This window comes from Stomoxys calcitrans, chromosome 2 (genome assembly GCF_963082655.1).
Source record: "Stomoxys calcitrans chromosome 2, idStoCalc2.1, whole genome shotgun sequence".
Classification (NCBI taxonomy): Eukaryota; Metazoa; Arthropoda; class Insecta; order Diptera; family Muscidae; genus Stomoxys; species Stomoxys calcitrans.
This window is the reverse complement of record NC_081553.1, coordinates 133,150,161-133,167,777: the sequence shown is the minus strand read 5'-3', so window position 1 is coordinate 133,167,777 and position 17,617 is coordinate 133,150,161. Positions and strand designations below refer to the sequence as shown.

Here is a 17,617-nt window from a genome sequence, read left to right as displayed (position 1 = left end):
GCGTGCATGTCAATAAAAACACAAGTAAAAAGGCGTTAAATTCGGCCGGGCCGAACTTTGGATACCCACCACCTCGGGTATATATGTTAACCACTTTTCGTCAAAATCTGAAGAAAAATCCATACCTAATGCCCCATAGCAGCTATATCGAAATAGGTTCCGATTTGAACCAAATACAAATGAGTATAAGTCATCGTTCAATTGTATATAACAAAATATTGGTCTTTTAAGTAGCTATATCTAAAAATAAACCGATCTGAACCATATACGACACGGATGTCGAAAAGCCTAACATAAGTCACTGTGTCGAATTTCATTGAAATCGGATTATAAATGCGCCTTTTCTGGGGCTAAGACTTTTAATTGAGATATCGGTCTATATGGCAGCCATATCCAAATCTGAACCGATTTGGGCCAAATTGCAGAAATATGTCGAGGGGCTTAACTTAACTCACTGTCCCAAATTTCGGCAACATCGGGCAATAAATAAAATATGGGGCCAAAACCTTATATCGAGAGTTTGGTCTATATGGCAGCTATATCCAAATCTGGACCGATCTGTGCCATAATGCAGGAGTATGTCGAGGGACCTAACTTAACTCAAATGCAAATTTTGCCCATGAACATTCCACTTAGGAACAGGGGCAAACTTCTCACATATCAATGAGTGCAGTCCGATTCAAGTTTAAGCTTAATGATAAGGGGGCCTCCTTTTTATAGCCGAATCCGAACGGAGTACCGCAGTGCGACACCTCTTTGGAAAGAAGCTTTACATGTCATAATACCTCACAAATGTTGCAAGTATTAGGAGGGGGAAAACCACCGCTGAAATTGTTTTTCTGATGGTCTCGCCAGGATTTGAACCCAGGCGTTCAGCGTCATAGGCAGACTTGCTAACCTCTGCGCTACGGTGGCTCCGTAACTTAACTCACTGTCCCAAATTTCGGCGACATCGGACAATAAGGACCTTAAATCGAGAGATCGGTTTTTATGGCAGCAATATCCAAATCTGAACCAATCTGCGCCAAATTAAAAAAATATATCGAAGGGCCTAACACAACTAACTGTCCCAAATTTAGGCAAAATCGGATAATAAATGTGGCTTTTATGGGCCTAATACCCTAAATCGGTCTATATGGGGGCTATATCCAAATCTAGACCGATCTAGGCCAAATTGACGAAGAATGTCGAAGAGGCTAACACAACTCACTGTCTCAAATTTCAGCAAAATTAGATGATAAATTTGGCTTTTATTGGCCTAAGACCCTAAATCGGGGGATCGGTCTATATGACAGCTATATCCAAATCTGGACCAAATTGAAAAAATATATCGAAGGGCCTTACATAACTCACTGTCCCAAATTTCAGCAAAATCGGATTATAAATGTGGCTTTTATGGGACTAATACTCTAAATCGGCGGATCGGTCTATATGGGGATATATCAAGATATAGTCCTATGTAGCCCATCTTTGATCTTAACCAGCTTATGGACCAAAAAGAGAATCTATGCAAATTTTCAGCTCAATATTTTTAAAGACCGTAGCGTGATTTCAACAGACAGACGGACGGACATGGCTAATTCATCTTAGAGTTTTACGCTGATCAAGAATATATATACTATATAGGGTCGGAAATGGATATTTCGATGTGTTGAAAACGGAATGATAAAATGAATATACCCCCATCCTTCGGTGGTGGGTATAATAACACAGGTTGGTTTGTATTGTGTGAGTTACACATCAAATGCACCGTCGCATCTGACGGAATAAGTTAACCAACTCTCAACTTTGAACGAGTTTCATTGCGCAAAACACACGGTTTAAATATGTTTACTATTCAAAAATTGTTTTGCCGTGCGTAAATTAGAAATATGTTTTTATGATTTTAATACTAAAGCACAATTTCCATAGAAATAAACTTTGGAAATTACATAAATAAGCTGATTTTTAGAAATTCCTTGAAGCAAAAGGCGCATTGTATGTAACTCAACCCACAGAACGCATGTGGGCGCATTTGATTGCTTGAGCACGCATAAGTGCTGCGCGTGGTATGTAACTCTATCTTAAGAAATGCACAGAGTTGCCATTCTATTTTTCAGCTCGTATTGAAAACAATTTAGTCTTTTCTTTTACAAATTGTTTTGGTTCCCTCTCTATATCTGTTTTATTATACCTACACCTGCTAAAATCATAATTTCACCACATCATTTATGAAACCGAATGGAGTGTGAAATTGAAACTTAACGAAAAGATAATGAAAGCGAAAGAACCCTTTGACTAAATGATACCAACAATCCTTTCACTATACAGCAAACAACCCTTTTCCGAAAGCAACGGAGCATCCTTTCCTTCAGCAACAGCATTTAAATCTGTTGCCAAAGTAAAGAAAACAAATCATTTGTTATCGACAAATGAAAGACAGTTTATTTTGAACTGTCAAAATAGTTATCGATTCGGTGGCAAGCAGAGAAATGGCACATTTTTCGCACCCATTCAGTTAGAGAAAAAAATGGCACATATGTGCATATGATGCCTTTGCAATTTAGAGGGAGGAATGAATTGACAGATATGTCGGTGAGAAATAATGACAGCAAACTCATTATTAGTTTTGGGATTTTTAGTTGTAGAACAACAACAAAAGCGAGAATTTTTTCGGATCTACAACCAAGGCCACTGTGGGGCAAAGATTAGCGGAGTTAAAATCCTGGCGATAAAATCAGAAAGAATGTTCGGCGGTAGTTACCCTCTCTATTTCGTGCTGGTGACATTTATGAAGTATTCAGCCAAGTTAAACATCTGTACGATGTGGAGAAGTTTTATTATTAATCAATAAAACTGTAAATCGGACTGCACTTTGATTTGAGAGAAACATCCTGTTACTGGTTCTTAATGGAGTTGCCATGGACAAATTAACAGTTTTAACACTACAAAATATTATAATGTAGAATTTTAAAATTTTCACCAAATCTTGGAGCATAATTAAGACTATTTTTTTCAATAGGTTTTCAATTAAAAATACTATACATTTTTGAAATTTTCAATTAATTTTTTAATTGATAAAATAAAAAGAAATGATTGGAATTTTTAAAATATCGAATTATTTTTTTTTAATTAGATCAATTAAAAATTTAATTGATAATATGTAAATGTTACATTAAACTTTTTGTGAAAAATGTGCTGCATATAGTGCCATCTCGATGCTAAAGAAATCGTTATGCCCTCAATATGCATATTTTGATCATTAAAAAGAATAAGAATTGCATCTAGAAATTTGAAAAGGTAGTCGAAAAACTACTATTGTGGGTGTTTTATTTTCTATATATAGAAAGTATTTATCGAAATATTCATATTTTGATCATTAATAACAAAGTATTTATCGAAATTTTGAGCGGCTAGACTTTTTCAAAAACGGACAGTCGTAACATAGCTAATAGGTCTAAAAAAGTTTTTATTTCCATTTAAAATTGATTGGAAAAAATTACTCGATTCGTTCGCCAATTCACTGAAAACAGCTGATTTTATAGAAGGAAAACAGCAGAATCACATGATCCGTTCTACAAAGCTCCTTCCCATTTTATGGCCAAGTGTTATTTTAAGTTACACACTTTCTATGTGCCTATAAATAGAACATGTCAAACGTAAACAAAAAAGCATAAACATCTTTCAAGAAAAGTATTGGAAAATGTTTAGCTTTTTTATACCCTCCACCATAGGGTGGGAGTATACTAATTTCGTCATTCTGTTTGTAATATTCGTCTAAGAACCCGTAAAGTGTATATTTTAAGTCGAACTAGCCATGTCCGTCCGTCTGTCTGTCCGTCCGTCCATGTGGCGTTTTGGTATCACTTCCAAAATCTGCTCTAAATTTGGTTCAAATCGGTCCATGTTTTGATATAGCTGCCATATAAACCGATATGGGGTCTTGATTTCTTGACCCACAAGAAGGCAAAATTAATATCCGATTAAGCTGAAATTTAGCATGAGGTGTTTTGTTATGACTTTCAACAACTGTGCCAAATATGGTTGAAATCGGTCCATATCCTGGTATAGCTCCCATATAAACCGATCCGGGGTCTTGACATCTTGAGCCTCTACAGGGAGCAATTCATATCCCATTTTGCTGAAATTTTGCAAGACGTTTTTGTTTTGACTTCCAACGACTGTATTGAGAATGGTTCAAATCGGTCTATAACCTGATATAGCTGCCTTATAAACCGATCTGGGATCTTGACTTCTTGAGCTTCTAAAGTGCGCAGTTATTATCCGATTTGGCTAAAAAAAAAACTTGAAATTTTTTATAAATTTTTCTAGTTTTTTGCCGAATTAGGGCGAATTTTTGTTTGTTTCTCTTTCCTGGAAAAGGAAAGCCAAAGATAGCAACACACACCAACCACTATGCGACGAGCTTCGTCTTTGGTTAGAAGACTTTTCAACCATATTAGGTGTGATGGCTTCAAGGGCCGTGCGTTGGTATCTTGTATTTGAAACGTTTTAATAGCGAAATCGCATCTATAATACAATTACCACATTGACCAAGCTCTACAACCCTGCTTATTAGCTGTACTTTTTCCAATGCATATATCTCTGTGTATTGACAGACATTCTATCTGTATCAAATTACACTTCTTCCGTACTACACATGATTTTGTTCATCTGTTGGAAGTTGTATTGATTGCTTCGAACACTAAGACAACGGCAATGTCTGTCTTATTTTAATTGTTAAAAAATAATCAAATTGTAAGAAATTAGATCAAAATGTACGTTATAACCTCTAACAACAATAGATAAGATGCTGCATAAAAATGTTTGAGATATTTTTTGAATTTTTAGTCTAGTTTAAACTTTTGTACATCAGAAAACAGCAGAAAATGTTTGCTCCATTTTTGTCAGATTTTCAGCAGACTTTCTCTTGTTTTATCAAACATTTTTGGTGCTTTTACTAACACATTTCTCTGAGTGTGACACATGGATCGTACCGTCTATTACGAATTGGACATCTGTAATTAAAATACAAGTAAGAACTTAGCCCATTTGTAGTTATTTTTTCTGAACTATGAGGCGTTTTTTAAATCTATTGCTTCGAAAACTTTGCTTTTTGTTTAGTCCCTTGTCCATTTCTGTGAAATCCTAGGTTTTTTATTTGTATATTTAACATTTGCTTGTTGACTTTAGATGAACAGTCCAGCCATACATGGATGCTGGAACCCACACCTTTTTTGTTTTTCCTCTTTGTTTGCTTAGTAGCCTTTCTTCTTTGATTTAAGGGCCGAGTGTCGTGTGTCACCTTGTTTGATTTTCTGTCCATAAAAACTGACAAATAGTCACAACAATAACGAAAAGTTGCATTGAATCGTTTATTGTCTATTCTTTCTATTGAAGCCACTGATGCTGCTGCTGCTGTTGCTCCTTCTGCATCTGACTTAATGCGAATAAGTGGCATTGTGGTTACGAGGCAAATGAATCTTTATCCCATTTAAGGATTATTTGTCTTCGCTGTTTGCTTTGTGGGCCAGCAAATAAAGAGAACACACACGCTCGCACCCAGGGCCAACAATGACATTGAAATTTATATTGTATTTAATTTTGGGAATTTCATTATTTAGCCCAATGCTCGCTCCCTTCTTCTTTGGGATACACCATTTACGCACATAGCGACCAAGTTATAAAGTCAATTTCAGTCAAAAAGTAATAGTTTCTGTGGTAGCTTGCCTTAAATTCAGCAAAAAAGAAAATGATTAATAGTGGTATAGCCAGGTTGCTACTTACTGGCATTCACCCCTAAATGTAACAGGCCATTCTGTTGTTTAAGGGCAATGGGAAAACAGGAAAGAATGACGCTCTCAGAAATCATGAATGAATTGCAGTTGACTGTGGTAGCAAAAATGGTGGTTGGTTATAATTTTGTTGGATTTCCTGAGAAATGTGCATACGTTCCGTTCATTCGCTGTATGGGAGGTTTGGCATTTTAAATGAAAAAAAAAAAAAAAAAAAAAAAAACAAAATCAAAATCAAAAAGCAAACAATTTGAAAATGTATATCCTTTTACAGGGCCCAAGGTCTCCTTTCCTTTAAACAATAACACACTCGGTAGAAAAAAGAGGCGTTATGTCTGTCATTCTGCCCAACTGACAGTTGGTTGACAGCTATTAGCTAATGCCATTTAATGCTGCTGTAATCCTCTACTTTGACAATGATAATTGTAATTTTTGACAGTAGGTGGTAACGCGCCAAGAGATTTATGACACTTTTTTCTTTTTCAATGAAAGAAAGAAAAGAAATTGAATGGCAAAAAGTATGTAAATTGGTTTAGTTTAGAAACAAACTATAATAAGTGATAACATACATGTATGTTCATGTATCTCAATCATGACAGACTACCTGTTATTTTTTTTTAAAAAATAATTTTGTGTTTTTTTTCTGGTGTCTTTAAAAAAACAAAAAATAACAGTACGTGACTTTTCCTCAAACTGATATGTTCGAGAATGTTGTTTTGTGTCATCAGAAAAGCAAATTTCCCCCTCGTCTTGCTCTTAAAATAAATATTTTTATAGTTAGCAGATGCTCTCAGACAAGAGAAGGAAAATATCAAATCATCGACCGTAACCCGGTCGATATTGAGGGCACCCAAGAATTTGTCAATTTTATGTTTAAATCTTTTTTTTTTTTTGTAAAAGTCGTAAAAATTTCTTTCCCAAATATTTGCGTTTGTTGTGAAAGATGGAATTTTTCAAAAAAAAGAAAATGTAATAAGAATTTAAAATTTCATAATATTAGTTGTTTGAAAACATGTCGTGTTCCTCTATATATCTTTATTTTAAATCAAGTATTGTGTTTTATTCTAAACCAGAAACGTTTTATGGCCATTGTTCACATTTTATAGTGAAAGGTGATAATAGTTTTTGTCATAAAACTTTTAAAAAGGGCCATCAATATTTTGTGGCTTCCAAAGGGTTGTCTTTACTGTAGTTTCATGCAGAATCACATTGAGTTCATCAAAGGTCAGTTTTGCAATATGCACAATAGAAAATTAGCCATTATTTGTGTGGAAAGTTAATATTTTAAGGAATACAACAACAAGAAATACAAATTTTGCCCATGAACATGCCACTAAGGAACAGGGGCAAACATCTCACCTATCAATGAGTGCAGTCCGATTCAAGTTTAAGCTCAATGATAAGGGGCCTCCTTTTTATAGCCGAGTCCGAACGGCGTACCGCAGTGCGACACCTCTTCGGAGAGAAGTTTTACATGGCATTTTACCTCACAAACGTTGCCAGCATTAGGAGGGGAAAACCACCGCTGAAATTTTTTTCTGATGGTCTCGCCAGGATTCGAACTCAGGCGTTCAGCGTCATAGGCGGACATGCTAACCTCTGCGCTACGGTGGCCTCCATTTTAAGGAATATCCGTCAATATTTTAAAGAATAAACTGTCTGTCCAGCTTTCAAAAGCGCTTGGTCTAGCGGCATTATATCTCGCACTTGCCCAAGACGGTTTGAAGCTTTCGGCAGTGCAAGTGCGTCACACTAACTTTCGAAGGAGTAAAGCTAATGCTTGAAATTTTGCACAAAAACTTTTTACGAGTGTAGACCGGTTGGGATTGTAAATAGGCCAAATCGGTCCATGTTTTCATATACCTGCCATATAAACCGATCTTGAGTCTTGACTTCTTGAGCCTCTAGAGGGCACAATTCTCGTCCGATATGACGTAGTGTTTTGGTTTCATTTCCAACAACTATGTTAAGTATGATTGAAATTGGTTCATAATCTCGTATAGCTGTCATATAAACCGATCTTGGATTTTGATTTTTTGAGCCAGTAGAGCGCGCAATTCTTATCCGATTTGGCTGAAATTGTACATGAGGTGTTTTGTTATGACTTCCAATAACTGTGCTAAGTATCAAATCGGTACATAAGCTGATATAGCTACCATATAAACCGCTACCATATAAACCGTCTTGACATCTTGAGCCTTTAGAGGGCGCAATTCTCATCCGATTGGACTGAAATTTTGCAAATGGTGTTTTGGTATCACTTCCAACAACTGTGCTAAATATGGTTGAAGTCGGATATAATCTGATATAGCTGCTATATAAACCGATCTGGGATCTTGGTTTCTTCAGCTTTTAGAGGATGCAATTCTTATGCGATTTGGCCGTAATTTGTCACGTGGTGTTTTGGTATCACTTCCAACAACTGTGCAAAGTACGGTTTAAATCGGTTAATAACCTGGAATAGCTGTCATATAAATCGATCTTGAATCTTGACTTCTTGAGCCTTTAGTGTGCGCAATTCTTATCCGATTTGGCAGAAATATTGTGGAACGGCATCAACATGACCTTCAACATACGTGTCCAATATGGTCTGAATCGATCAATAGCTTAATACAGCTCCCATATAAGCCGATCTCCCGATTTTGCTTCTTGAGCCCCTATAAGGCGCAATTCTTATCCGAATGAACTGAAATATTACACAATGACTTCTACAATGGTCAGCATTCAATTCATTTATGGTTAGAATCGAACTATAACTTGATATAGCTCCAATAGCATAACAATTCTCATTCATTATTCTTTGTTTGCCTAAAAAGAGACACCGCACAAAGAACTCGATAAATGAGTGAGGAACAAATAATCATCAAATAATTATTTTAAGTGAAATCTATAATGATGCAGCGACATGTCGCTATTTAATTGCTTATATATCTTATAGTTCCACTTGACGAATGTGTACGTATTATCTTCGACCTATGGTTCGTTTGATAGTTGTTTGGATGAAAAGTTAAAGGCTTTAATCATGAAAATTAAATATTAAAAATTGCAAACCGAAATCATCCTTAATAGTGTATATGAAAATCTGCAGAAGTAAATAAATTTACCAAAATCTTCAATTTCGGGTTTCATTTCATAGGTTAGGTTTAAGTGGCATTCTGCCATCAGACTCACTTAGACGTTTTCGTCCATTGTAATACCACAGGAACAGAAGAAGGAAGATGCCTTCTAGTTCCTAGCGTTGATCTATCCAGATCGTTATAAAAAGCTCAATAGCATGCGAATGTTTACATCCGCTAAACCAGACAGATTCTCAAAGAAATGGGAAGCTGTCTGGTACTCCTTCTGGAACTCCTTCTAACTGCTAGTGCGGGACACACACACAGAAGATGTGCTATAAAATGATATTATATGATGAATGCAATTGAAACACAGCTAATTACTTCAATTACTTATCATAGCCACAATTCCCTAAGGACCGGCTGTTAGTTGTGTGCTGTTTCTTCAAATGATTGTTTTACAACCACAAACAAATAAGAACTCATAAAATTACCTAAAGAGTCTATGTCGAGGGAAATGAAACACCAGCCCACACCTTGCTTTTAATATACAACACTCTCATCTAGCCTCTATTCTAGAAGACATGAAGGGGAAACCAATCCTCACCACTTGATGTGAAAACACTTGAAGAAGCAACAATTTCCCAGCAATGACACATGCCACAGTTTGACACTAATGATGACACAGCCAACCTGTGGAGTGTCAAATATGCAACTTTTAAAGAGGCATTTGGTATAGAAAATTACACGCTACTACCAGAACAGTGGGGAAAAGTAGACACATTTGCCACCCGGACGAATGGAAGACTAACGGCCAAATGTTTAGCATATTTTCGAAAATCAATAAAAATTTATTGAAAAAGTCTTCTGGGTATAATGTCACATAAAAATGTCATCCAAACATGAATTATCACCAGCAATATATTTCTGTTTTTTTTTTTTTTTTTTGAAAAACAATTCAAAGAAATTAAGATGGCCACTTAAGGGACCGACCGACCTATGGGAGCAAATGTTTACATTTGTTTTTTCTGCCATAGTTGGCTGCAAAGCAGATTTGCCGCACTTTAAATTTATGACAATTTTAAGAAAATTATTTTGAAAATTGATAAATGGTTCATTCCTTGGCTCTGTACATATTAACATTTAATGAAGTTAATAAATTGCACACTTGACCATAATTTTATTAACGACACCCAGGGTGAAAGGAGCGCTGGAAAAAGCTTTTCAGCTACGCTACGCATTTGTTGTAACCATTTTAATGGGGCTTTACAAAACGGTTAACCGAATAATATGGTTTTATGTAAAAAGGGTATCTAAATGTCATGATAGTTCATAAAAATTTTTGAAAAATAAGCCAGACAAATTCTTCAAAGAACTGTCATTTTATCCATTTAGTTTGACTGAGATACTAATGGGCTTTTTGGCAAATTGTATATTTTCATTCCATTCTGACATAGTATTTGAAAGAATTAATACATGGAATATTGCTCGTGATTTGAATTCCTCCTTATTCGAATGTGCTAAGATTAAGACTGACTTCTTCATAAATTCCTTGTATTCTCGAAGCATGGAATATACCATTTTTTGTTTGGTAAATTTTGTAAATATGAGGAATAAGTTGCCTTGTAACTTTTCATTAAATATAAAATGTGTGTTCGGTAATATAACTGATAGGAATATTTTTGTGGGATATTTTAACCCACAGGTGATTCATAAAAGGTTTATTTCAAAAACAATGTATGAATCCCTTTTAAAAAGTCTTACAAGTTCTAAAAAGGTAAAGGATCTCACCAAAGGATCTTACATCAAAGAAAACAAAGTTAGACTCGAAAGAGCAAAGGTTTCCCAGCATCGTGTTTGTTTGCCTCGATCCTATCGTCAAATTAAAGGCGACTTATGATCAGGGAAACATTTTGGAAACTGATAAAAGCAAAAAATAATGTTTCGCACTTCCTTTCGTCCACAAAGTGGCCGACCAATTCCAATCCAGATGCTAATCCAATGAACTTTACTATTTGGGCCATTTGGTGCAATGTGAACTCCCACCACCTATTGTGTGGAAGTACCAACATTAATAAGCGAAGCCAAGCCCTGGCAGAACTCTTGAGTACCAACGAACTAATTACACTTAATATTGGTAACACCACTACCGTTGTTAATTGGATAAGGAAGGAGGTTTAAGATGTGACAATATGTTCGAAAAATCTAATCTACGAGCACTTCTTCTCGGACAATCGCTACATTTGGTGTAGAACAGCGCGATCAGCCCCGTATCAGCAAGCTTCCATAATAAACTGAAAACCAACTGGACAAAATTCGGAGACTTAGGCAAGACACTTTGAATTGACGCAACACGTTTCCTCAACATAACGATTTCGCTATCTGACACGATAAAATACTTAGCAGTGATCTTGGACAGAAAACTGAATTGGAAGTGTCACATTCAGTAGCGTACCAAGAAAGCTCACAAATGTTGATCATAGTTTAGACGAATTTGGGGCTGAATCCGAGGATAGTCCCCTGGCTCTACAGAAAGGTGATTAGACTAATAATTACTTACGTCTCAGTTGTTTGGTGGACTTCGATGGAGAAAAAGTGCAACGTAAGGATAATACAACTGGTTTTGAGAACATTTTGTTTTGGCATAGATGGAGCAATAAGGACCACGCCCACTAGAGCACTGGAGACTATACTAGATATCCGACCTATAGACATAAAGATTAAGTGCGAGGCAGCAAATGCGGATAGAGGAAAGGAGCAGGCCATATCATCGGCCATAATCGCGGCAACGATAGGAAACCACAAAGGCATGGAAAATTTTTTCGATGTCTGAGATGGAATTTGAAATTGAGTGCGAGGCATTGCTGCCAGTGGCACATTGATTGATGGATCAAAGCTAGAGAACAGAGTGGGTCTGGTGGTCTACATTGAAAACTGAGATGTGTTTTAGAATGACTAATCATAATACGGTCCTGCAGATGGAGAAGCGGGCGATTGCGGAATGCGTGGGGTGGTGTGGTATTAACGCGAGGACATCGAGAGTGAACATCTTTATGGACAATAAACTGTCCATCCATCCATGGAGGCCAGCGGAGCGCAGAGGTAAGAATGTCCGCCTATGACGTTGAACGCCTGGGTTCGAATCCTGGCGAGACTATCAGAAAAAATTTTCAACTGTGGTTTTTCCCTCCTAATGCTGGCAACATTTGTGAGGTACTGTGCCATGTAAAACTTCTCTCTAAACTGCACTTCGGCACAGTTTGTTTGTAAACTGTCCATCATGGCAATAACAACCAGGACGGTTAGTTCACGAACAATCTTCAAGTGCAAGAAGGAAATTAATACCTTCTTTGAAGTTGGTACGATCCGCATTATCTGGATGCAGGGCCATAACGGAGTAAAGGGAAATGATAGAGTAGACGTTTTGGCAGTGAGTGCCAGAGGGTTGCCGTCAATAAACATAGTTTATCCCAAGCCTTTTGGGCCGACGCAATCCGAGAAAAGGCTTGGGCGATGAACGCATATAACGCTGTGGAAAAGCAAAACGGTCGGTAGGACGACGAACATCTTATAGGAAGATCTGGATCGTGAAAAGTCGAGGCTATTACTGAAAGGAAAAGGAGGTCAGTATAGTTTTTGGTATTTTGACAGTGCACATAAAACTACGAGATCACTTATGCAAAATCGGTTATAGTATGTGTGGAACATGTGGTCAAGATGGTGAGATGTTGGAGCATTTCCTATGTCATTTCCCTGTTTTCGCGGCTAACAGAAACTCGCACTTAGGCGGGGACACAATACTAGACATGAACCAACTTTGCACCTAGATGGGGACACAATACTGGACCTGAACCAACTTTGCTGCGAGTTATATAAAATAATTATGGTTTTTGTTAGTAGCACAGAATTTCTGACTTATATTTTAATTTTTGAGATTACTTATAGTATTTAGAGCACTGTACACTGTGGGCCGATAGGAACGATGTTGAACTCAAATGAAAAATTCCCATCTACTCTAAAATCCCCAAACCCCCCACCCCTTAAACCCCACGGATCGGGGAAAAGTGGTACGTAATTGAAAGGTACTCGGTATTCGAATTCGGCTCCATGTGTCTAGGGACCGCACCACCTCCATTTAGACAACAAGGCACTCAATAGAGCAAACTCATTGGAGTACAATTTGGGAAGAAGTGTCTGTGGAACCGCCCTACTCAGAAAAAATCGTAAAACTGAAATGTAGCTGATTTCTAATTTTAGGGGGCCGCCAAAAACCCCTTCAACTGACATGCAGACCGACCCGGGTCGGGAGGGGGCGGACCCTGCCCCTTACCCCAAAAGTATTACCCAAAAATAAAAGTGGACAGATCGGGACAATATGGGTATCAAATGAAAAAAACGCCCAAAATGGGCACATTAGCCAATCACGGATATATAGGACTCGGGTTGTTTGTTCCGTATAGACTGAAGACGGCAGAACTGATTTCCTGAAATTTTCTCATGCTGTGTAGGTTGGTCTAAAAGGAAACATAGGTTATATAATTTTTCGGTATCGGAACGGGGACGGACCCTCCCTCTTATGCCAAAAACACAACCCAAAATCAAAAGTGAACCGATCGGGACAATATAGTTATCAAATGATAGGTATTTGAGAGTAGAATACGAATATGGTATCAAAATTTGACATATTGGACGTTCGTTTCAATATGGAAATGTTGAAATCGAATTTGATATCCATTTTCGGAGTCAACTGTTTTGGGGTACGCCCTGAAGCACCCCCTAAACTGAACTTCTTTTCCGGTGGGAATAAAGATCGAATTTGATATCTATTTTCTGAGCCGGTGGCCGGCCAGCCCCAAAACACCCTTTATACCGTTCATATTTACCGGCCATGGCAATATGGGGCTCAAATAAAAGGGATTTGGAAGTGCAGCACAACTTTGATATCCATATTTGAATCGAAATGTTTCCCCTAATGAGAACCTTAGGGGGGAAAGGGGCAAATTCTCACACATCAATGAGTGCTTTCCGATTCAAGTTTAAACTCAACGATAAGAGACCTCTTTTATAACCGAGTTCGAACGGCGTGCCGCAGTGCGACACCTCTTTGGGGAAAATTTTTTAAATGACCATGCATGGTACCTTGCAAATGTCGCCAACATTAAGAGGGGATAAACACAGCTTTGTCCGATGTTCTCGCCAGGATTCGAACCCGTTCAGCGTCATAGTCTACAATGGCACGAATTCGATATCCGCATTCAGGGCGAAGTGTCCCCATCCTAAAATGATATTAGAGAGTTAAAGAAGGCGCAGCGGAGCGGGCCCGGTTCGGCTTGTAGTTTTTTATAAACCAATTGAGTTATAGTTCAAATTTTTATATACAGTCTTAAAAGAAAAATTTTATAAGGTTTTTCTTCTATTTATAAATTTTTTATTCTTTTACTACATTTCTCACATTTAATGTTATTTCTGATTCACAAAAAATAGTGTTTTGTGCTTTATATTAATAACACCCTGCCAAGACACACAAATAATCCATATTGGCAATCTCTTTTTTACCCATATAGACTCTTTTAAAAAAACAGTAACAGTTAAAACAGACGCAAAACCATTTTCAGTAAACTTGCCACAAGTCCAAGGCATTATGGTTCTCTAAAGGATGGCTATTATTGAAATTGCATTCAGAGAAGAGGAAAGATTTTGTGTTAGCCATAAGAGAAAAAAAGAAAACCACTTTCTTGGGCCCCTCTTTAAGAAGACTCGTAAGAGACGTAATAGTTGCAAAAAAAAAAAAATACTACAACGGCGTATAAATGGCCATAAATCCTTTTATGAGCCATTTAATAGCATTTTAAGTATGTTCTTATGGGTTGCCTTACGAGTGTGGCAAGCCTTTGCCAATATTCCTTCAACATTTGCCCATTTATGCCCATTCACGATTGCGATTTCCTCTCCCACCCATTTATCGTAGATGAGATTTATCTGCAGATATTTGAAGTGGCTTTTGCAGAGTATTTCGTTTAATTTTTTTTGCTAAAGTAAAATAAATAAAAAAAATATAATCAACAGTTTCAAAGTATTAAAGCAATAATGTTTTTTTAATATCCTTGTTCTTTTCTTTCGCCTCTTCTGGTTTATTCTTTTCAGTTTGGGCTGAGACGGGTGATTTTCGTGATAGTCATAGTTCTATGGCCGCCGTAGCAAATGGTTTAGAGACACCACACTTAAATAATTTCCAAACCTCCTCGTCAGCATCATCATCGCTAACAAATCGGAGTAGAGATCGCAAAGATGGTAAGTGATTTCTAACAAAAGTTTTTATAAAGTACGATTTAAATGTAAATGTAGAGTGTAAGAGAGCTAGAGATGTATAGTTGTAAATCCACATGATGAGATGGAAGAACTGGGAAACCTTAAATTTGTCTTATTATCTAATTCGATATCAAACAATTTTTTTTAAATATACATCTATACTAAATTGCCCAAAGTCTACTTTACACAGCAATATTGTATTTTTGAACCCTATCTGATGGTTGTTAAACATGACTGATGTCTCCTATATAACAATGCAGTGCATTGCGATGGCGAACGAATGGTCAGAAGTCGAAGGAGCCAGGAGCATAGAAGCACTAATCTTTGGCCCAGATCTTAGTCACTGATATGAAAATGAAACATTAAAGGAGAGCAAAAGTAAAGTAAAGGTATCGACTTACCAGCAAAATCATAGAAAGCCCTCTGGTGTTAGGTCTAGACCCCCCAATCAAAATTTTGGCAACCCCACCTGTCAGAATACCATATTTAAAAAAAATGGAAAAGGCGCAATGTTTGGCCAGGCCAAAACAGAGACCCATCACCATGGATTCTATACAAAAATTCCGTGTTAATATACATTTTGTTGAATTAAAACGAGATCTTTTAAAACGTAGAATAAAGCTATTTAAGGGTTGGATGACGATCTAACGAAAGACAACTTTGGGATAATTTCGTGTTAACTTACTACTGTTTTTGGATTGAATTTGCCAAAACAAGAAAGTTTAATTATGAGTTTTTTGTGTATCTGAAAATCTACTCTGCTCTGAATCCCTGGCTGCAAAAGACACAAGTGTACTTTACTTTCACAATTTCTGCTTAATCAGCCAAAAATTTAAGCTTCTTGGGGCTGTAGAAGACTAATCGGGGAGATCGGTTTATATTTGAGCTATTGGTCTATACCAAATTTGTACCATACACAAGACTTATGTTGTAAGTCACAACTGAACACTATATTCAAAATTTCAGCCAAATCGGACAACAGTTGTGGCATCCTGGGGGAAAAGATTTAAAATCGAAAGATCGGATTATATGGGAGCTATATCTGATTATAGACCGAATTGGATTGTACACCGAAAAAATGTTTCTCCTATTTATGAAGATTCGAGCCAGAGATTAGCAAACATAATTTAAAGATGATCAGTTCTCCAACTTTTTAAGGAAACATCCCCTTTGGTGAAAAATATTTTCCTTAATGTTAAGTCATGACATTTTATGTTGATGTAGCCATGTCCGTCCGTTCGCCTGTCTGTCGAAAGCACACCAACTTTCGATGGACTAAAGCTAGCCACCTGAAATTTTGCAAGAATACTTCTTAATAGTGTAGGTCAGTTGGGATTGTAAATGGGCCATATCGGTGCATGTTTTGATATAGCTGTCATATAAACCGATCTTGGATCTTGACTTCTTGAGCCAATGCAGGGCGCATTATCCGATTTGGCTGAAATTTTACATGAGCTATTTTGTTATGATTTCCAACAACTACGGCAAGCATGGTTGAAACCGTTCCATAACCTGATATAGCCGTCATAAAAACCGACCTGGAGTCTTGATTTCTTGAGCCTCTAGAGGGCACAATTCCTATCCGATTTGGCTGAAATTTTGCGCGACGTGTTTCGTTATGACTTCTAACAACTGTGCCAAGTATGGTTCAAATCCTTCCATAACCTGATATAGCTGTCATATAAACCGTTCTTAAATCTTGACTTCTTGAGCCATTAGAGGACGCAATTATTCTCCGATTTGGCTGAAATTTTGTATCAGCTATTTTGTTATGATTTTCAACAACTGTGCCAACTATGGATGAAATCGGTGCATAACCTGATATAGCTGTCATATAAACCGATCTGGGGTCTTGACTTCTTGAGACTTTAGAGGTCGCAAATCCTATCCGTGTTTCGTTATGACTTTAAACAACTGTGCAAAGTATGGTTTTCTAATCGGTCCATAACCAGATATGGCTGCTATATAAACCGATCTGGGATCTTGACTTCTTGAGCCTCTACAAAGCTCAATAATTATCCGATTTGGGTGAAATTTTCAACACAGGTCATGTGTGTCAAATATGGTCTGAATCCGTCTATAGCCTAATACAGTTCCCCTTTAAAACGATCTTCCTAGTTTGCTTTTTCAGCCCCTAAAGTGCGCAATTCTTATTCGATTTGACTGGCATTTTACACAATGACTTCTAATACGGTCTCCAACATTCATTCCATTATGGTCCGAATCGGACCATAACTTGATATAGCTCCAAGGATAAAAGATCCTTTCCTTTGTTTGCCTAAAAAGAGACACCGGAAAAAGAACTCGACAAATGCGATCCATGGTGGAGGGTATGTAAAATTCGGCCCGGTCGAACTTAGCGCGCTTTTACTTGTTTAAGTTAAGATGCTAAGTTTAAAAAAATAATTTTTCAAAAAATAATAATTGGATAGTCATCTATGAAGCAAAATAAAAATCGATAAGCGATCAAAACTTAAA

The 17,617-nt window shown here is 37.1% G+C and overlaps 1 protein-coding gene across 1 annotated transcript in view; it reads left to right on the top strand.

Annotated features, from left to right (window-relative positions):
- LOC106096085 (pituitary homeobox homolog Ptx1) overlaps positions 1 to 17,617 on the top strand; it is a 123,604-nt gene that overhangs the window by 66,460 nt on the left and 39,527 nt on the right. Inside the window, exon 3 of the mRNA XM_059363382.1 lies at positions 14,975 to 15,121. Coding sequence (XP_059219365.1) covers positions 14,975 to 15,121 — 147 coding nt within the window. The remainder of the gene's footprint in view (positions 1 to 14,974; positions 15,122 to 17,617) is intronic.